The 21,761-nt window shown below is 38.9% G+C and overlaps 1 protein-coding gene across 1 annotated transcript in view; it reads left to right on the forward strand.

Moving 5' to 3' along the window:
• Positions 1 to 21,761, forward strand: part of sptbn5 (spectrin, beta, non-erythrocytic 5) — a 50,170-nt gene that overhangs the window by 15,397 nt on the left and 13,012 nt on the right. Inside the window, 39 exon segments of the mRNA XM_073812426.1 lie at positions 106 to 236; positions 321 to 572; positions 793 to 1,080; positions 1,162 to 1,405; positions 1,521 to 1,660; positions 2,045 to 2,144; positions 2,262 to 2,432; positions 3,031 to 3,195; positions 3,318 to 3,544; positions 4,128 to 4,314; positions 4,396 to 4,596; positions 4,674 to 4,787; positions 4,858 to 5,015; positions 5,107 to 5,239; positions 5,391 to 5,536; positions 5,685 to 5,799; positions 5,875 to 5,985; positions 7,380 to 7,559; positions 7,697 to 7,897; positions 8,156 to 8,305; positions 10,600 to 10,704; positions 10,796 to 10,987; positions 11,076 to 11,231; positions 11,311 to 11,502; positions 11,598 to 11,693; positions 11,786 to 11,904; positions 12,511 to 12,625; positions 12,705 to 12,818; positions 13,055 to 13,176; positions 13,299 to 13,461; positions 14,677 to 14,865; positions 14,962 to 15,039; positions 15,108 to 15,280; positions 15,379 to 15,469; positions 17,934 to 18,080; positions 18,153 to 18,290; positions 19,535 to 19,791; positions 20,012 to 20,198; positions 21,625 to 21,761. Of these exon segments, the coding sequence (XP_073668527.1) occupies positions 106 to 236; positions 321 to 572; positions 793 to 1,080; positions 1,162 to 1,405; positions 1,521 to 1,660; positions 2,045 to 2,144; positions 2,262 to 2,432; positions 3,031 to 3,195; positions 3,318 to 3,544; positions 4,128 to 4,314; positions 4,396 to 4,596; positions 4,674 to 4,787; positions 4,858 to 5,015; positions 5,107 to 5,239; positions 5,391 to 5,536; positions 5,685 to 5,799; positions 5,875 to 5,985; positions 7,380 to 7,559; positions 7,697 to 7,897; positions 8,156 to 8,305; positions 10,600 to 10,704; positions 10,796 to 10,987; positions 11,076 to 11,231; positions 11,311 to 11,502; positions 11,598 to 11,693; positions 11,786 to 11,904; positions 12,511 to 12,625; positions 12,705 to 12,818; positions 13,055 to 13,176; positions 13,299 to 13,461; positions 14,677 to 14,865; positions 14,962 to 15,039; positions 15,108 to 15,280; positions 15,379 to 15,469; positions 17,934 to 18,080; positions 18,153 to 18,290; positions 19,535 to 19,791; positions 20,012 to 20,198; positions 21,625 to 21,761 (6,185 nt within the window).

Consider the following 21,761-nt stretch of genomic DNA (forward strand, 5'->3'; position numbering starts at 1 on the left):
TAACCTGCAGGCTATATTACAAAATTGTATAGTGGAGTAAATGTGCTCACACAGTGGTATTTGCATTCAAAGAGTTCAGTATTTCTCCTTCAATTTGGTACACAGAACTTTCTTACCGAGCTGGCCAGTGGTAAAAAACAACTTGATGACATCACCAAGCTTGGAGAGGAGCTTGTGAGAAAACAGCACAGCAAGAAGAAAGAGATTCAGCTCAGACTTGGGATCATAACACGCAGGTATAGCAGTCAAAATCTTCATTTCTCAATAAGAAATGAACCTGTTATGCCAGCTAGTATTGAGGTACTACTTTGCATCATCAGGTGGGAACACATTCAGAAATTGAAGGATGAGAGAGCTGATGAGCTCCTTAGCTCTGCTGATGTGAAGTCCTTTCTGCAGACCTGCCAGGACGTCCATGCTCAGCTCCAGGACAGGCTTGCTCAACTTGACACACCTGATGTGGGCAGCTCATCATCTGCTCTGCAAGTGGAGGAACACAGACAAGCCCAAGCTGAGAGGGACATAGAAGCCCTTGAAAGGAAAATAAAGTACCTTAAAAGTGTGGCCAAAATGTAAGTTTGTTAGCCCACTTTTCTATAATGATATACATTTATTGGCAGTTAGGACTCAATATTCCTAACCATGCCACAACTCCAAAATATGACCTTCTATCACAAACAGTACAGTAAGTTACAGAAAATTAGGGAGAATTTCTGATGTTAGATCAGTCTGACTGTACTTAGTACAGTAATTCTACAATCCTTATTAATTAGCATGTTTGCTATGACACAGGAAACAGGACTGCAGTCCTGCAGAGAGTGCCGCGATCATGAAAGAAGTGCACGCTCTGGAAGAACTCCTACGGCAGGTGAAGGCCCAAGCCACTCAGAGACAACAGATGCTGGAGGAAGCGCGGCGTCTCCAGCTCTTTCAGAAGGAGACCAGAGACCTGTTTTTGTGGGCACAGGCTACACAGGAGCATCTTCTGGAAGATGAGAGCGGGTCTGATGTTGCATCTGCTCAAGCCTTGCTGAAAGAAATCCAGGATCTGAAGCTGGAGATTGAATTGCAGAGGGAAAAGTTAGTTTGCTAGTGTTGAATTTTTCTGGCTTGTGATACAAATTTAACTTGTTCATATGACTGATAGTAACACTATTTCAGATTGAAAGATATGAAGAAGCTGGGTAAGTCTCTGAAGACAGCATCTGGGGAGAAAGGAGCCAAAGATGTTCAGCAGACGCTCACAAAGCTGGACCTTGAGTGGCATCAGTTGGATAAACTGTGGTCTAGTCGTAACAGGAGACTTGAGCAAGAACTTGAGTTCCAAAAGCTGAATAGGGAAGCAGATAGAATAGAAGCTAAAATTTCTGGTCATGAAGCCAGGCTGAAAGTCAAAGACTTGGGGGTAAATTTTAGAGATATTACATTTAATTCATTTTATTGCTTACGTTTAACTGCTTTTTTGCTTTCCTCTGAGACCGTTGTGAGCTTCAGGAATCTAAAGATACTTTTCTGCACAGGATTCGGTGGACAGTGTTTACAGTTTACTGGGTCGACAAGAAGAGCTTGAGGCTTTGCTTGGGGCTCTAGAGCGATCCATCACCCTCTTTCAAGACAAGAGTCAGGAACTCATTGGCAAGAATAACTTTGCCACCAAAGAGTGAGTATAGTAATTTAGTACTGTGACTGATTTTCCATACTATAATCCAAAAAGGGCAGTCGTGGCCTAATTATTAGATAGTCTGGCTCATAACCCGAGAGTTGTCGGTTCGAGTCTCACAGCTGGCAGGTTGCAACATAGGTGCCCTTGAGTAAGGCACCTTATCCCTAATCGCTCCCCGGGCGCTGCAGTGATAGCTCCCACTGCTCTGGGTGTGTGTTCACTACTCACTGGGATGGGTTAAATGCAGAGTTCATATTTTGAGTATGGGCTACTGTACTTGACAATCACGTCACTTCACTTTAAAATATTATTCTTTTTGTATAACAGAATACTTCTAATAATGTATCTTATTACTTTGTGTTATCTACATCTGTTTTCTAGGATTCAGCAACGATTAAAGGTCATTCAAGATGGATTTAGAAATCTAAAAGAAAGTTGTAAATTAAGGCGACTCGAGTTACTTGCTTCCAAAAAGTACCAGGTAGGCTTGCCTTTTTATATTTTGATGAATGGTGAACTTCTGTGTGGTACTTATTCTGTGTAGTGCAACATCAAATACTGATGGAAGTTCTTAACAATAAGACCACAATTATTTTAGGAATATTTGCGCGACGCTGATGAGATGCTCCTGTGGATGGAGGAGAAGTTTGAGATTGCTGAGGATGAATCATACAGAGATCCGACCAACATCCTCCGCAAGCTCAAAAAACATGAAGCAGCAGAAAAAGAGATGCAGGCCAATAAAGTCCGCATAGACAAACTGCTTGAGGTACAGCGGCACATTACATGTACTGTTTGGCAATTTTGTTTCAGAATTTTTATTTCTGGGTGAACTTCAAGTGTCAGACGCACACTCACCGACTGCCTTAAGTAGAGATGCACCGATATTAACATTTTCGACCGACACGATAGCTGATTATTTAGACTGATATCTGCCGATACTGATAGTTTGGTCGTTATATTAAGTTGCATTAACTAAATTCTGAAGATTACATTTTCTAATTGTTATTCATTCATATAATGACCATTAATATTGAACATTAAACTAGTGATGTTTCTTTAAATTTTATATACACAGAGCTCAATTTCATTGCATTTTCCTATATATCGGCCATGACTATTGGCTGTTTATAGTGTGAAAAATTGCTTTTATCGACCAATACAACCGATTATTCACAGATATATCAGTGAATCTCTAGTCTTAAGCATATTATACAGTATACTACATTGACATAAGCTAGCTGAAATAGTTACTGGATTTAACAAAGTTTGCATGGTGGGCAAGTGTGAGCAAGGATAAGTTAAATTAGATGTTCATCTGTGATAAAGTCAGTTTGATTTATTGAATTTCACATGGTTAACATTAGACTGGAGAGGAAATGATAGCGGAGAATCACTACAACAGCCAGAGCATCCAGAGAAAGACTCAAGATGTACAGAAAAGGTGGACTGAACTCCAGAAGAAGATGGCAGAAAGAGGGGACAAGCTACGTCAGGCTGGGCAGCAGGAACAACTCATGGAGCTGCTTCAGGTACTTTTCTTCATAAATCAACTCTTGTATAAAGGAACAATAACTTTACATACTTCTTTATGTTGCTTACACAACAAATAAGAAAATACGAATACTGTAATATCTAAATATGCTCATTTCAGGATGCAAAATTGAAGATTGAGGCAATTGAGAGAATGCTGCAGAATGCCATCAGGGGTCATGATCTCCGCTCAAGCCGACAGCTTCTGAAAGAACACAAGCAACTGGAAGAGGACGCCCAAGAGCTCGCTGAAAAAATCAACTCCATTGTGACCCGTGCTAAACGCCTGGCCACAAACCATTTCGATTCTCAGCGCATTCACAGAGAGACCGACACTTACCTGAAACTGTTAGCAGTATTCATATTTTGTCACGAAATGCAATCGTTTTTCAATATTTTACTATGTTCTTACCTCAACTTAGACTAATTAATACATATCTATCTTTATTCAATGCGTACACTTAATCTTTGTACAGCGCGTCGTGAATGTGTTAGCATTTAGCCTTTCCCCATTCATTCCTTAGAATCCAAACAGGGATGAATTTAGAAGCCAGCAAAACTTCCATACTTACTTGTGTAACTACTCATGTAACAGTCTTTAAATAGGGAAAACATGGAAGTGTTTGGTGGCTTATTAATTCATCCCTGTTTGGATCCTAAGGAATGAATGGTGCTAGGCTAAATGCTAACACATTCACGACACGCTGTGCAAAGATGAAGTGCACGCATTGAAAAAAGATAGGTATGTATTAATTTGTCTAAGTTGAGGTAAGAACATAGTAAAATATTGAAAAACTGTGTCATTTTCCTTTAAGTTTTTCATACAAAAATGACAGCGAAAAACCTCTTCTTAAGGAAAAACAACCAATATTATCATCAAGTGCTGCATCTTTGCATGTTTAAAGGAGACTTTACATGTTCTGTTTGACAGATTCAAGTCTCTGCAAAAACCTCTGGATCATCGCAGAAGCCAGTTAGAGGCAGATGTGGCGTTGTATAGCTTTTATCATGATGTGGACTTAGAACTAAATTGGATATCAGAACATCACCCTGTAGCTGATACTCGAAACTATGAAAGATCTCTGGCTGGGGCAGTTAGCCTGCTTCAAAAACAAAAGGTATCTGGGTCTGTACATTTCTTTTAACATTTATGAATAACGTTGTATGCACTATAACAAACTGTTTAAATCCTTCTCCAGGACCTGCAGGCACAGGTGAATGCCCACAGCCAGCATCTGCAATGTGTACTGGACAGAGGACAAGCCATGGCCCGGTCCAATGAGTGGAATGGTCAGGAGGTGAAGCAGAGGTGCGAGCGACTGAAGTCGGAGTGGGAGGAGCTAGAGGAGTCATGTGAGAAACGTTCAGCCGAACTTAACAAGGCAGTTACGCGAGAGCAGGTAACCTCATTTGTGTGTTACAAATACAAAAGTAATATGCAATCCATGAATGTAATGGTTTCATTTTTGACGGTTAGATTTTACTCGACTGCACTGAGTTGGAGACCCTACTGTCAGAATCATCTGCTTTGGTCAGCACCGACTACGGCAAGACTGAATTAGCCACTCAAAGTCTGATCAAGCAGCACCAGGTGCGTAATCTAACCTGTATGGATGCAAAAACTAAAGTGGTCAACTCCAATATGTGTTGGGTTTCTCCAGGCAGTGGAGGGGCAGATTGAGTTAATCGCTGCCCAGGTAGACGATCTCAACTCCAACGTAAAGCAGGCTGTACGTGTGTGGGGTTTGGAGGAGTTAAATAGGCCCTTCAACCATGTTAAATCCAAGCTAAGTGACATTCAACACTCAGCAACAGTCAGGTAAAATAAAAAGCAGCCTTTAAAATAGCACCACCAAAGGATCAAAGTAGGCTACACAAACACATGTTTGTTTGCAATCTCTTTACAACAGAGAGCAAAGGCTTCAAGAGATGCTACACCTGCATGAATTTAAACGCGAGTCTACGGATTTGGAGGAATGGATTGCTCAGCAGACACAGACGGTCACCTCGAATGACCTTGGGAGTGATTATGATCAAGTTCTGGTAAGACTGCTGATATGTGGCTCTTCCTCATATCTTTACCCCATAAATGACTAAACAGTGTACGTCATTGTAATTACAAAGACAAGATAAGAAACACAGTGAGCTCTTGTAAATCATTGCTAACTTCTTATCAAAACTTTTGCTTTCATAGCAACTGCGCATGAGATTTGAGGTGTTTCTGAAGCAGCTAGAGGGGGGTCTGAAAAGGATGCACATCTGTGAAGAGCTGGCTGACCGACTCATCCAAAGTAATCACCCTGAGAGCCGCTTTATTCAAGAAACACAGAATCTACTCAGGTACTAATAACAACAGTAATTTGATAGTTGTGTAATTACAATTAAATGGCAAGGAATTATGTAAGTTATTATGTAAATTATTTGTCAGATTCCCGTCTACAGTTAAATAGTTTTAAGGTGTATAACTCATACCTCTGCTTTATGATAGAGAGTCATGGGAAAAGCTGGAGAATTTATCCAAAGATCGAAAAGAGATGCTCAGAAAATCGGAGACATGTCACAAATTCGGTAAAGATCTCTCTGATGCATTGGGACAAATAAAGGTATGTGCTCAACATTACGTAAAATGTAATAATGAACATACCTGCCGTGGTGCTCACACGCCACCTATCTGACAGGAGAGGTATAAAAGCATTCCTGATGATATAGCCAAAGACCTGAAGGGGGTGCTGTTGCAGATACGGAAACATGAAGCTCTTGTACATGAACTGGCTGGAACAGAGCAACAGGTACTGCAACCATTCATCTGCGTTCGACTTCATGCTGTTTTTTAACAAAATAACTTGAATATTTTCCATAATATCATGGATGGCAGAATAATTAATATAGGTAATGAAGGAAGATAACAAAAAGTAGAAAGTAGAAAAGTAAGGCAACCATTAAATCGACTTCATGCGGCGCTGCGTGGATCGATCGTGCTATGACATCACAGTACCCCGAGAATGATTTGAAGAGCTGTGCTCTCGCGGTACTCTGATGTCATAAACCGAAAGGTCTGCGCAGTGCTAAAATACCACTTTTAATCTGAAGCAGAGTCAAATGTTCGATAGTCTACGGGTCAGAATCTTGTCAAGGATTTAAAAAAAATGTAATGTCTTTAACTAACTCTTAACTCGTGGTTTCTGCCACCATGTATTCTTCAAAATAAAATCTTCGCCGTACTGTAAATAACTTAGGTGCAAATTACGAACATTAACCATGGTTTTACTACAGTTAAAAAAACATGGTTATGACAACCATGGTTTTCAGAAAACATAGTTAAACCATGGTTTTGCTGATAGTAATCAATACACCTAAAAAGCAGTCCCTACACTTTTACCACAATAACACAATGGTTAATTTTCGTAAGGGTGGGGGTGCATTCATTTTTAACAGTATATTAATTGTATAGCAACTTACCTTATTTTGTGATTGATCTCTCCCATATACAAAATATTACACAACTAACTTACACATTTCAAGTTTAGCACCAAACTATTATTAAAGTTTTCTGATGTGCTTTTATCTGCTCTGTACTGTCCGTGCAGTATCATTACGCGCGCTGCCTTCTGATTGGTCAACGTCAGTTGATTGTAAGAACGACAATATTTCAAATGACCATATATGGTAATAATTTTATCAAAATGTCTGTGGGAAGAATGATAGCTAAATCTGATAGCGAAAGCAACATTTTATTGTGAATCTTTTGTTTGAGCATAAGGATTTGTAAAAAAAAAAGATATATATATATATAAAAAAGATATATACTGCAGTATTTAGTACAGGAATGTAGTAAAAAGATACTATATATTTTTTTTTACCTTACCATGTGTCTTACCATGAAGGATTGAAGTGTACTTGAACAAATGTTTTTATTAATCATTGTATAAAAACTAAGGGTTTAGTTAAAGCTGTGTGTTTAATTACAGTATACTACAATTTACTACAGTAAATACTTAAATATAATACGGTATTTTTGTTTGTGGGCAAAACACTTTCTAGAATAAGTTATCTTTTTAGTTTATAGTATCTAAGTTTCAGTACTTACTTTCTAGTATCTAGTATCTTATTTTCTAGTACCGTATCTATTCTTGTCAGCTTTTTGGTTAAAAGCTTGGTCTCCTACTGTTATGGTTATTTCTAGCTGCAGGATCTGTTGGATGGAGCCGATGAGATTCTGGACATGTGCTCTCCTGAGCTGCGAGTGGGGTTGCAGGAGCAGCAGCAGGAGGTGGTTGAGAGCTGGGATAGCCTTCGTATGCACATGGAACTCAGAGAGGCGGAGCTGCGGTTGGCTAAGGACAGATACATGTTTCTCAATACGGTACACATCAACGCACACACACACAATGCTCACTCAGGGTTGTAGATTTACGATGAAAGCAATTCAAGGCAGAAGCAGTAGCTACTATGGTTAATGGTTGGTAGTGAACCTCTGTGTCATATTGCCCTGTTCTCCAGGCACAGGATTACTACCTTTGGTGCTCTCAGGTGTTGAGTGGGATGAAGGCCGAAGAGTCCATTCGAGATGTTGCCACCTGTGATCTGCAGTTGTTCCAGCACCAGCAGTTGTGGGCTGAGATCGTGGCACGTGAGGAGACGTACGCTCAGGCTTTGGCCATGGGACAGGGCCTGCTGGAGCAAGACAAACGTAACGCGGAGGTGAGGAATCTCGAAATCCTTTCCATTTTGTGAATTGTCAATTAAGTGTTATTTACACTAGAATTCTGCTTTTGAGATAATGCATAAACTACAGCTTTGTAAACTACAAAATTTACAATAAATTGTTTGATAAATTTGCAAAACGTGGCATCTTAAAATAGTAATAGACTTTAAGATCATTGACCTAAGATGCTGTCACAGTGGAAAATATTGTGTAAAATAAAATATTTCATTTTAAACATTTTGTGTGGCCATCAGATCCAGGAGAAATTGATGGCTCTGCAAGAAAAAAGACAGAAACTGACTGATAACTGGCAGTCCAAGCAGAAGTGGCTGGAGAACACTTACCTGGAGCAGGTGTTTTATAGAGACACTGAATACATGGAAAAGATCGCTAACTCACAAGAGGTCAGTGCTCTTGTAAAAACTAATAGGCATGACATTTTTTTCACATTACGCAGCATCTAAAACGTCTCTGGTTCAGAGACTTTGATGCGTTGAAAATCCCTTGTGTTAGATGGTTAGTAAATTTTTTATGTATTGTGCACAAACATAAAGTTAAGTATAATATTTTGACATGTCTGTGGCATTTTGTTAAGGTATTTAAAATTATTTGACAGTATTAACACTTAATGACATTTAAATGACAGTTTAATGTAATGTTAACCCATAAAGCTCGGTAGTTTCTTAAAGTCGCAATGAAATTGAAATGAAAAACTATATATGTATTTTTAATAGTGTGGTATTATTAACAAATGACTTATTTGTGAGCTTCATTATTTTTTAAAAATTCGTGTGTGCTCATAATCTTTAATCAAAAATGCAAATCTCCTCCCCTCCTCAAAACGATCTCTCTTCACTTCCGGTCAAAAGTATGGCAGGTGGGCGGGGTCCGGGAGAAGATCGCAGTGATTAGCAATTAGCAACACGACCCAACTTCAAACGATCCAATCAGATCTCGATGAACAAATTCAAATCCAGCCCTGCCTTATTTCATCTCAAAAGCCGTTTCATTCGGATATACGTCACCACGGGGAAAATAAGGCAATCGCTACTTCCGTTTCATGGCGACTTTAAGTTTGATCATTATTCTGCTTATGTCATGTTTATGACAGATTTATGATGTATTGGTTTATGTCAAGTTGTCAAAACAAAGACAATTCAAACAATGTCATCTTTGCATTTAATAATGACATAATTGAACAAATGAAAATTTTCATAAATGTGCATAAAATCTCCTTCAGGTTCATGAAACGTGTCATGTCATGTTTATGAAGGTGTCATGTCACCCCTTCAAGTAAAGTGTTACCATAATTATATCTCTGTACATAAAATTATTCAGAGGTTTTTAAACTTTTTTGTCAGCCAAACTCCCTTGACATAAATAATTTACTTAAAATACCCCCTGAGATTTTAAGTACCAATTTCAAAAATGTAATAGCACATTTGCATGTTTAATTTAAAAAAGAAATTGTTGGTTTTAATTTTTTTATTTTGACCTGTTATTGGACCTTCATCTGGTAATTTTCTTTTATTGTTACATAAAACGTATCCATCCATTTTGCATGAGTTCTCAGTTTGTATTCTAATTAGAGCTAGGCATTGATTAATCTAGATAATACAAAATACAAAAAAAAGTAATTTTTTGCATAACATATGAGTTTGTGCTGTGTGTAATTATTATGTATATATAAATACACACACATTCATGTATGTATATAAGAAACATTTAGATGTGTATATATATTTATTTATATTTTTATATATTCTAAATTATATATATATATATATATATATATATATATATATATATATATATATATATATAAACGATATTTAAATAAAACATTTCTTAAATTTATATACATGTTTGTGTGTGTATAAATATACATAATATTTACACACATCACAAACTCATATATTATGCAAAAAATAACTTTTATTTTGTATGAGATTAATCTAGATTGATCTATTCCCAGCCCTAATTCTAATGTTGTGTAATGGTCACATGACATGCATATTAAATAAAATATAAATTTTTAGTGAGGTTTTTTTTAGATTTAAACATATATATTTATTTTCATTTTATGATTTAAAGTAATCAAGTAATTTTTTTTCAACTCACGAACCCCCTCCAATTCCCTCACAAATCCCAGTTTAGGAATTTGCTTGTACTTTTCAAGAGTAAGCAACTTTAACCATTCATTTGGTTACAAAAATGTATTTGTTTGTTTGTTTATTTATTTATTCTTAAAGGTGGGGTGCATGATCTCTGAAAGCAAGTGTTGACATTTAAAAATCACCTAGACAAAGACACCCCTACCCCAATAGAATCTGGACCTTCTTTTAATAGACCCGCCCCACACATAAGCAACCCAGGCAATGATTTCGGTTAGTAGACATGCCCCTTACTGGTGATTGGCTACAAGTGTGTTTTGGTAATCGGCCCGACAACCTTTTCCAATGTGTTATTCAAAAGTCATGCACCCCGCCTTTAACCCCATTCCAAGTAAGGCTATATTCATGTCGAAAACCAGTTAATCTGTACATAAATTAATCCTACACATGTTGAGGAAGTATTTGGGCTGTGGGAGGAAACCGGAGTACCTGGAGTAAACCCAGGCTGGTGGTATCTGGAGAAAAGATTAAAGATGAAAGATTCACAAGCTGATTCTGTTAAAATTTATGGTGTTATTTTTCAGATCCATTTGAAGAACAGTGACTTGGGAACAGCAGTGGATGATGTGGAAACTTTGATCAAACGCCATGAAGCCTTCGAAAAACTTCTTAACTCTCAGGAAGACAAGGTGAATTGATGTTTCTTAGCCTGTTGAATGACTTTAAGGATTAAACTTGCTAGTTTGACATGATCAGACTAATGAAATTATTATGTCTCAGATGGTGGCTCTTCAGGAGTCAGCAGAGCGTTTAAGGACAGAAGGTTTGAAGCTCGAAAAAAGCAGCAACATTAAGAACAAACTGAAAGCTCTCCAGGAGAGAAGAATGCGGATCAAGGATCTTTCTGCCCAACGCAGGGAGGATCTTGAAATCTCTAGGCTCCTCTGCATCTTCAACCGAGATGCATCTGAGGTACCTGTCATTTCTGATTCATGTGAACCAGGCGAATTTAAGATATATAAATAATAATGAATTAATTTGTCTCTGGTTGATATTTTAGGCAGAGGAATGGATCACAGACCGTATGAATAAGACCGAAGATGACTCGAAGATGGACTTGAGCATCCTTCAGGCCAAAATGAAGATACTGCAGAAGCATCAGGTGTTCGAGGCAGAGATTTTGGCCCATGGAAAGATCATTGAATCGGTTCAGCAGGTAAGCCACCGTACTGACATCACAAAGTGATGAAAAACCATCAGAGATGTTAGACTAATCCTCATCTTGTGGTCATCAGGCTGGAAATGAGCTAGTGAACATGCGGCATCCAAAATCGAAGTCTGTACGGCAGACCGTTTATGATCTGATCTCGCACTGGGAGGCTTTGAAGCAAGCAGTTGCGGCCCGTGGAAAAGTTCTGGAGGACAACCGAGATTTTCTCGAGTTCCTGCAGAAAGTGGAACAGGTGGAGATTTGGATAAGGCAAAAGGTAAAGAAACTAAAAAAGAAACAAAAACATTACCATTGCTTGATATACATTACTGATAGTATGGTTTCATACGCCTCTGCGTCTTTTGGTTGTAGGAGGTGATGATAAATGTCGGTGATGTTGGGGAGGATTATGAACATGGTCAGCAGCTGCTAAAGAAGCTCAGTGAATTCAGAGGCTCAGGCTCTGGAGTGAGTTTCATGCCTCGAAAATGTTCAATGACTAAGAAACAAACAACAAATACACATTCAGATTCACTGAATCCGTTGTTTTCTTTTCTTAGGATGTGACTGTGGACGATGCTCACATCAAGACGATCAACACGCTAGCTGCTCGGCTGGAGAAACAGAACAGCGATGAGCTGGTGACCGTGAGAAAACGTAGGCAGCAGCTCAATGAGAGGTTTGTCCTCTTATCTTTAAGCTGAGATTTTAAAGAGCACCTATTGTCCGATTCACGTTTTTACATTTCCTTTGTTGTGTAAGTGTGTATTAGTACATGTTAACGATATGCAAAAGGTACAAACCCTAAAGTAAACGATGACGCTAGTTATCGTCTCCAACGTAAATCTCTTTTCTTGGACTACAACAAACACACGGATTGTAGGCAACTGTTTACTTCATAGGATTGGTGACGTAGACAAGACCGACATTATCATAATTCCTCCCGCTTTGACTCACAGCCTGTAAATTTACTCCTGTTAGCATTGCATTGTGACCGAATCTTTCAAACATGGTAAGGAGCGTGACATTTCTGGCTGACGTCAGAGGAATTCAGGCCAATCACAACGTACAGATTAGCTGATCAATCAGGGACACAGAGCTTTTCAAATCTTTGCGTTTCAGGAAGAGAGTGAAATTTGGAGCTACAAAACCACGCAAACACATTGTATTATGCCAAATACACAAAATAACGTAGTTTTTATCAATGAAATAGGTGCTCTTTAAGACAATACACTCATCCATTGTTGTCCAGCATATTGTGACTTTCTTGTCGCCTTCATAACAGATGGAGCGATTTTCATGGCAATCTCATCAGCTATAAGCGAAAGCTAGAGGCGGCGCTGGAGGTCCACGCTTTGATCCGAGAGCTGGAAGAAGTCAGGGACAGAGCTGGAGAGAAAGTAAGTTAATAGAAACAAATTTATTACATATACAAATTCAATAGTCCGCTTAAAGTTAAAGCTTTATTGGTCTTCGCAGATGCTATTGCTGCAAGGCAAAGACTGTGGCGTTGATGTGGACAGTGTGGAGAACCTCATTCGCAGACACGAGGAGATGGAAAGGGAGGCCCGAGTTATCCAGGAGAGGGGCACTGTGAGTAAATGACACAGCTGTTGTACAATGAACACATTCATCCTCATTTAGTGCCCAATGTGTGGGCTTTGTATTTAAAGGCTTTGTGAGAAACATTTCAATGGAGTGTAACTATTGTATGTAGGCTCTAAGCCTTTGAATAAACCATTCATGATGCATTGTGTCTTGCTGAGGGACTCACTTAAGCTACTTTGCTTAAAGAAAGCATTACAAATTGCTCCAATCTATACAACCAGGCCCTGGAGAAAGAAACTAAAGATCGGTTGAGGAGGCATTGTGATATGTCTGACAAGCTTAGGAAGAAACAGGAAGAGGTTAACATCGCTTTAGCCAAGCTGGACAAGGAAGTCAAACGAAGGTGTGTTGGAAGATTATATTATATATATATAAAAAAAAAATGGGATGTAACGGTGACAATAGCTGCGATGAGATTAAAGGATGGATAAATGGGTTAACACTGATATCTGTATGTTGTGGCAGGAAAGAACGGTTGCAGGAGTCGCACCAGCTTCAGCTGTTTAAAGCTAACCAGCGCCTCCTGCTGGACTGGACCCTCAAGCAAAATGATGAGATGGTGAAGAAGGGTCTACCGAAGAATAAGACAGAAGCGGAGAGCTTCATAGTAGAGCACCAGGACTGGAAGGTTCAGTATATTTAAAAAAAAACCTCTTTATTAAATCTTTATAAGATAATGTTATATTTCATATTAAAGGGCACCTATTACGCAAAATACACTTTTTCAAGGTGTTTGGACATAAATGTGTTTTGGCAGTGTGTGAACCATAGACTGTAAAAAATATGGACGTATGTCCGTGATGTCACCCATTGGAAGAGCAATTTTGAAGTTTAAAGTAGGCGGTGCCTGTCGTCGCCATCTTGGCATCTTCTTGCTGAAACCAGGCCCACCTAGCTCAATTCTAATGACAACAGTGGCCGTTCAACCATCACTCAAGTAGCCACACCCTTAATTATCCAGAACTTTAAGGCTTAATATAATTTAAACGGATGAGTTACAAAAAAATTCACCCCCCTCACAAAATTTGCTATATAGACTAAAAACACTTTTTGTGCCAAGCTGTAAACATATTATTTTCTACTGTAAAGTTGGCCATTTTAACATGGAGGTCTATGGGAATAGACTCCCTTTTGGAGCCAGCCTCAAGCGGCCAGTCGATGAACTGCAGTTTAAATCACTTCCGTATTGGCTTCATCAGAGAGATCGGAAGGTTGCCCTTTGGTGTGAACACAACCACCATACAATGAATAAAATCCACCCTTTCCTTCTTTATTTAATTCCCATTAAACCAGCCATTTTGTTTCTCTTGTTAATGTGATGTCACACTGATAAAGCCCCGCCCACTACAACAGACACACGGATTGTAGGAAACAGTTTACTTCCTGGGATTGATGATGTAGACAAGACTGACATTATCATAATTCCTCCCGCTTCAGACTCACAGACTGTAAGTTAACTCCTGTTAGCACTGCATTGTGAGCGAATCTTTCAAACATGATAAGGAGCGTCACATTTCCTGTTGATGTCAGAGGTATTCAGAATAATTGCAACGTACAGATTAGCTGGCCAATCAGGGACAGCTTTACAAATCTTTGCATTTCAGGAAGAGAGTGAAATCTGGAGCTACAAAAAAGTACGGTATGTGAAAAATAATGTGTTTTTTAACCATAAACCACGCGAACAAAATAACGTTGTTTTTAGCAATAAAATAGGTGCCCTTTAAATCAGATCAGCTAGCTGCGAAAAATTATTTTTTCCATTCATAAAATACACATCTTAATGTACACTCTTAAGATCATTTCAGAATTGTGTTATATATCATTATCGCTCCAATGATTTCAGGCTGAGATTGATGCTCGTGGTGAGCGTATAGATTCGGTTAAGAGTTTCGGACAGAACCTTGTCAAGTCTGGACATGGCGATTCTGCTGAGATTAAAGAAGCTCTGCGCAGGTTGGAGGATGCCAAATTAAAGCTTGCTGAAACTTGGGTGGACAGAAAGGAAACACTTGATCAAGCCCTGAAGCTTCAGGTAACATCAGATAAAAGGATAAAAATCATCAGATAAAAATTTCAAGACTATAATGTTTGTTTGGAAGAAACAACTTGGGACTTTGGCTGGTTGCAGATATTCCTGAACTATGTGGAGCAGTGTGAGAAGTTGATGAGTAATGGGGAGGCGTTAATGCTTGTTGAAGATCTTGGGGTAAGAAAAACTTTTGGTTTTTAATCATGGAGCTTTGGAAACGAATGCTGAATGATGATGCTTTCCAGGGTTCATTGTCGGAGGTGGAGACTTTACAGAGGAAGCACACTCTGTTTGAGAGCTCTCTGGATGCTCGGATCGAACAAGTTGCAGAGGTTGAGAGATACGCTCAGGAGCTCATGCAGACAAATCATTATGACTCTGACAACATCAAGAAGAAGATTAAAGCCATTCTGCTCAGGTATGCCGTAATAGAAGATGACTAAACCCACAATAACAAATTAAAGTGAAAACAGGACTGAAAAACTGAACAGGACTGCTTAAATTGCTTTCTTAAAGGAAGGACAAGCTACTGGAAATGAGCAATGCTAGACGAAAAGCTTTGGAAGAATCTCTTCAGCTGCAGAAATTCCTAGAGTCGGGCTATGAGGTGTGTGGAATTTTGCAAACTGGAATTATTTTTAAAGTGATAGTCCATAAAAAAAAATCAGTCTTCATTTATTCATTGTCATGCCATTGAAATTTGTATGATTTTCTTTACAAGGCAAAGAGTTATTTTGAAGAATGTCTGGGCTGTTTATTTTTATACAGTAAAAGCAAAATTTTCACTTTTATTATATAAAACAAAAATACCTCTGACATTCTTTAAAATAAATAAATAAAGTCAAATGTGTTTAGAATGCCATGACGGTCAGTAAATAATGACAAATCTTTTTTTGTGTGTAAACTGTGCCCATTTAGCCTGGGACACACTGGATGATTTTCTAATCTTAACCAATCTTAAATCCTTGAGCGACCACAGTTGTGAGGATAGTTTGAAGCGGTTTTGAACAACATAATCTTCAGAACGCACTTATAATGTTTGTGGGTGACTTGTTTCAGCTGATAAAGCACGCAACCTCCGGTAAAGCTTGCACGCTCTCATTGGCCTTGTCCCAAATTGCACCCTACGGACTTGTGGACTTCCTCTGAGTCCATCATTCGCCCTGTCCCAAATGGCGCACTTCATGTGGACTTTCGGTCTTGTGGCCTTAAATTGCGGGCTCGCTTAGTCTATGATCCCGGAGGGTGTCCCATCTGCCTTTTTTAACGCTCCGAAGTGTGCTCATCAGCGCCCCCTTTGCACCCTTGATGCGGTCTTCGGCGAAGCTCGCGCTGCAGCAGGCTTCGCACACTTTACCAACCCAGAGGACCTTGCGAAAGAGCAATCAGATGAAGGAAGGGAGGAGTTCACACTGATTGGCAACTTCTCTTCCCATTTCCGGCGTGACTCTCGAGTCTATCCCAAAATACGACTTAAGTGCGCCCTCATGGACTCGCATCAACGGTCCCTAAGGTCTGCACCACATGATGTCATCACAGTGTGGACTCTGAAGAAATCCACAAGTCTAGAGTGTGCCATTTGGGACAGGGCCAGTGTGAACTTCTGGGACTTCTGGGTAGGTAAAGTGCATGGAGCCTGCACCAGTTCGGGCTTTGCCGAAGATTGCATCAAGGGTGCAAAGGGGGCGCTGATGAGCAAACTTCGGAGCGTAAAAATTACAGATGGGACACCCTATGGACTCGAAGACTAAGTGAGCACATGCAATTTAAGGCCACAAGACCGAAAGTCCACATGAAGTGCAGCATTTGGGACAGGGCCATTGATGATTGCAGCTGTCATGTTGGAGGAAGCTCGATCAAGAGACTTACTTTTTAAAAATGTTTGATTTTTACAATTTTGGATCGGGGAGGCTCCAAAGCGACCGGGAGCAGAAAAATAATCGCAATGACAACACACACCAGAGTTTTATTTTTAAAGTTATTTAATCAGGCCACACCCCCATTTCGATCACAGAGAGTGCAAATTGTGCTTAAAGCGATAGTTCAGCCAAAAATAAAAATTACCCCATGATTTACTCACCCTCAAGCCATCCGAGTTACATACTGTATGTCCCTCCCTTTTCATACGAACACATATTCAGATATTTTTGAAAATTTCCAATCTTTATAATGGATAAATTTGGGTCTGCTTTACAAATCCTTTACAAACGCTTCCGGAGGGTTGGTTTGCTCCCTGCTCTGCGCCTCCACCCTCCGCATTCGTCATACGTCACTACGAAAAGTTCAGACATTTTCAAAATATCTGAATATGTGTCGGTATTAAAAAGGATGGACATCTGTAACTCGGATGGCTTGAGGGTGAGTAAATCATGGGGTCATTTTCATTTTTGGCCGAACTATCGCTGTAGCCTCTTATGGAACGGCTGAAATTCCACAAGGGGGCGCATTTGTTCCTCAGACGTTGCACAATAAACATGACATCCGAATATATTCATTATAAATCATGAATGAAAAGTGAGATTCGAACGAATGTCTGTTAGTGAACTTATTGTATACACTATTTATATCGTAATTCGGTCAGAAACTTCAAGATTGTGAGATGAACAAATCGTTTTGGATTAAAAGGCTTGGATATTCCATTTCCTTGGACTTTTGGGGATTTATGAACAATTTGTTTTGGACAATTTCACCGAAGCGGATAAAGGAAAGATTTTGAAGGTAAGTAAATATCCTAAATCGGCGCCGCCCGGTTCAGGTAACTAACAACTAGATTACAGTTTTATGACTGCTAAAAATCATATTATGCTTTCTGTGTGCGCTTAATGGAATCCCGAAAGTCTAAGCTTTACAACGATGTGCCGCATGACCGTATATTTTGAAGATTTAATGCTTCAAAGTTACAATGACGTAATGCAGCCTCACGTGCAAGGGAGGGGGTGTGCCGTGTACGGCACAGTGTTCCTTATCAGGTTAAAATCTTTTAAGTGTGTGGCCAGCCTTAACAGACCAGGATTTATTTTACACATCAATACTTTTGTCCTTTAATGCAAAATAATCTCTCATTTGGAAAGGTTTCTTCATGGTTGAACGAGAAGAACTCAGTGGCTCTTGATGAGAGCTGGAGAGATCCTATCAACCTGCAGGCAAAGCTACACAAACACCAGAGCTTTGAGGCAGAGATACTGGCGAATCGCAATCGAGTAGAGGCCCTGATAAAAGTATGTCATCAGACTTTTAAAGTTCAAAGAGACTAGCATTAGTTTGGTCTTAAACTGGATTTTTTTTCACAGGAGGGAGAAAAGATGCTGGCTTCCAGTCATCCTGCTAAAAGCAAGATTAAACCACGAATAAATGATGTCAGTGACAGCTGGGAGCAGCTTTTAAGCAACTGCATGGTTAAGAAATCACGCCTACAACAAGCGTATCAGGTACAAAATTGAAAACTTTTCATACTCAATGCTTAACCTGCAAATATTTAAATATTTTTCCTCTTGATCTCAGTACAAATAACTAAATATTTACTTAAGGAGTAATATTACCTAAAAAAATTCTACAAATTTTCAAAATTAAATGAGTTCATGTGGAAGAAAAGAAAAAATCTGACACTTGGGTATGTAAAAAATAAACTTGAAATAAAGTCACCATGAAACAAAAAAGAAGTGATTGTCTCCTTGTCACTATCGTGACGTATCTGAGTAAAATTGCTTCTGAAATTAGAAAAAATGTAAGGCGGGACTTGATACCAATCATCGAGAACTGATTGCATCATTGGAGGTTGGCCTGCAAAAATTTTCTGATAGCCCCGCCTTCGTGTCATTCCTTGAGTTGTGACCGGAAGAAAGGTAGTTTCGAGGGGGGGGGGGAGATTACAGTTTATGATAAAAAATTATGAGGGCACATAATTTTTTTTTTTAAATAATGAAGTGGACAGATAAATCATTTATAATAAATAGTAAGAATTGTACATTTTATTTAAGTTTTATTTTTTCTTGTTTTAGACATAAATTCACTTAATTTTGATGTATTTTTCAGAAAAAAATTACTTAAAGGAACAGTATGTAAGAAATGTATATCAATGAATCATAAAATGGCCCTGATATGTCACTAGACATTAAGAAATCATTTTAATTTCAAATACTTATATCACTGACAACAGTGATCTGGCCAGGATATTGTCATTTAAAAAGTGGAGTTGCAGCCCTCAACTGATGTTTATGTTGTCATTTTGTGTATTGGCCACCAGTTGTGTGATTGCAGTACCAGTTTTAGCCACAATGTTTGTGATTGCAATACCAGTTTTGGTCACAATCCTACATACTGTTCCATTAAGGTCATTTATATTCATTTAATAATTTTTTTATATTTGTACTGGAAACAATCTTAGCAATCTTTGTTAATGTTTGTTAATACAGTTATTCATATTAGTTCATTGTGCATTAACCAATGTTGAAATTTGATTTTAAAAATGTATTAGTAAATGCTAAAATTAACATTGTGTGGTGTAGAAGAATGGTTCAATGTTGAGAATGAGAACAAATACAACCTATTTGTAAATTGTTACCATTTTAATTAATTAATTAATAATATTATTATAGATGCACCTTTGTATTTTCAGAGCTTTCAATTAAATTTTTTTTATCTAAAGTATAATTTTTTGGGTCTGGTGCTCCAGGCGTTGCAGTTTCAGCGGTCTTTGGACGACATCGAGGAGTGGCTTGGTTCAGTGCAGGTAGAGGTGGCCAATGAAGACTACGGCAGAGATCTGACCTCAGTCAACCGGCTGCTTAAAACCCTGCAGGGATTAGAAGAGATGGTTGATGCGCACATGGAGAAAGTTCAGGGGCTGGTGGACACGGCCAAAGACTTCAGCTCAGAAGGCAACTTCCTTGCAGAAAACATCCAGCAGAGTGTCTGGGAAGTTGTTAACAGGTTGGCTTTTATTTTATATGGAAAAACATGCCTCATAGAAGAGGTTGAACCCATCGTATTGTATATCAGACATGACTACTATTAGTTTCAGATATAACAGACTTGACTTTTTTTTAACTGCATGTAGTATCACATCATACAACAGTTAGGTGGTTATATGAATGCATTTGTTTATTTGTTTTTATATAAGAATGTACAAAAAAACACATATTTCTCTCAGGTATAATGGCCTGGCTGAGCCACTGCAGGCCCGCAGGGAAACTCTGGAGTCTTGGCAGCTCTTGTTTCAGTTTTACAGGGACTTAGAGGATGAGCTGGCATGGATTCAGGACAAACTGCAAACCACAGCTACAAAAGACTTGGGGACTTCCCTTCAGAGTACACAAACCACGTTCAAAAAACATCTGGTTAGTCCAGTTGGGAAATCTCTCACTGTTGCTTTTTATGCTAGAGTGAAATTAAATGTTAGCAATATAAGCTGTAACCATTATTTCTTAAAACTCACATAACACATGCTGTTTCTGTTAATCTGGAGTACCTATAGAGTAGTATTACATCCTTTATATCTCTGAAGAGTCTTTAGTTTAATCAGATTTATAAAAGAAAGATTAGCTTTACCGATTCTTTCCGATAACGTACGAAAAAATGAAGAAGGAGGAGTTATACCGTGGGAGGAGCGACTACGAGTCATGCAACACTATACAACACTGTTTTAACTTATGATTCACTACATGTTCGTGTCATTTATATAATATGCATGCGCCTATTTCCAACATAACACTGAAGTCTTACTTACCGCATGCATGGGTGGGCGGGGTTTTCCTGGGGAAGTGCCCATAAAAAAGAAGTGATACGTATAGAAGCCGCTGAAACGTCAGCTGGACCCGTAATCGAAAAAATCTTTCCGAAACTTGTACGAATCCTGGCGAAGTGCATTCGGCACAGAAATACTCTGTAACACGCCTGCTTATTTGACACTTTGCCTACGTTTCACATGAGGAAACAACTCTATAACTGTGTTAATAGGTTAGAATGCTTGAAATACCATTGAACCACCCCTTTAAGTTTTATCAGTTTTATAAAAGACAGATCAGCTTTACAGATTCTTTCAGAATAAACTCGAGCCCCTTGAGCCTCCACAGGCGGAGCGAGTCACAAGCAAGTACGGTACACATAAAACATCATCACACTATCTCTGGATAACTTATGACTCACTACATGTATGTGCTGTTTACATTATATGCACTTACGCACTGATGCAGTTTTACTTATCGCCTGCGACTCATGACCCGGTTGGGACCGCCCCATTTTAATGAAATCCAGCGTTAAACAAAAACACTTGCACAACTCCTCTGCTATCCCGGAAAAAAAAACGATATCCATTATTCCCATAATGCTGGGTTCTTTCTGAACAAGCTTAAATTTTCCTCACCAACAACAACGCACTTCTCTGGTGACGTTAATTTTGTGTCAGATCTTGGTTGGTGTGTGCATGTGCTATTCCGGTTAAAATGCCCATATAAGGACTTCCACTGTACTTCCTGCACTGAAATTGCCCATTAAAGACATAAAGCAAGATTGTTACATACGAACCTTTCATGTTCGAAAAAAAACTTTTCAAAACTTGAACAAACCTTGGCAAAGTGCATTCAGCACAGAAATGCACAGTCATACGTCGAACAGCTTTTTTGACATTTTGCATATGTTTGGCAACATCTGTAACAGTGTTAATAGGTCAGAATGCAGGAAATAGATTTAGACACCCCCCCCCCCCCCGTTAAGCAATATGTGTTTTTTTAACACAGTGCATCTATGCTAATACTTTCCCTGCAGGCTGTGATGGAGGAAATCGATAGCCGAACCCCTTTGATTATGGCTGTACAGGATGCCGGGCAGAACCTGGTGCGGGGACGACACTTCGCTTCCCATGAGATCAACGAGAGGGTTGCGGAGCTAAAGAAGAACTTTGA

The sequence above is a fragment of the Paramisgurnus dabryanus genome, chromosome 17, assembly GCF_030506205.2.
Source record: "Paramisgurnus dabryanus chromosome 17, PD_genome_1.1, whole genome shotgun sequence".
Taxonomy (NCBI): Eukaryota; Metazoa; Chordata; class Actinopteri; order Cypriniformes; family Cobitidae; genus Paramisgurnus; species Paramisgurnus dabryanus.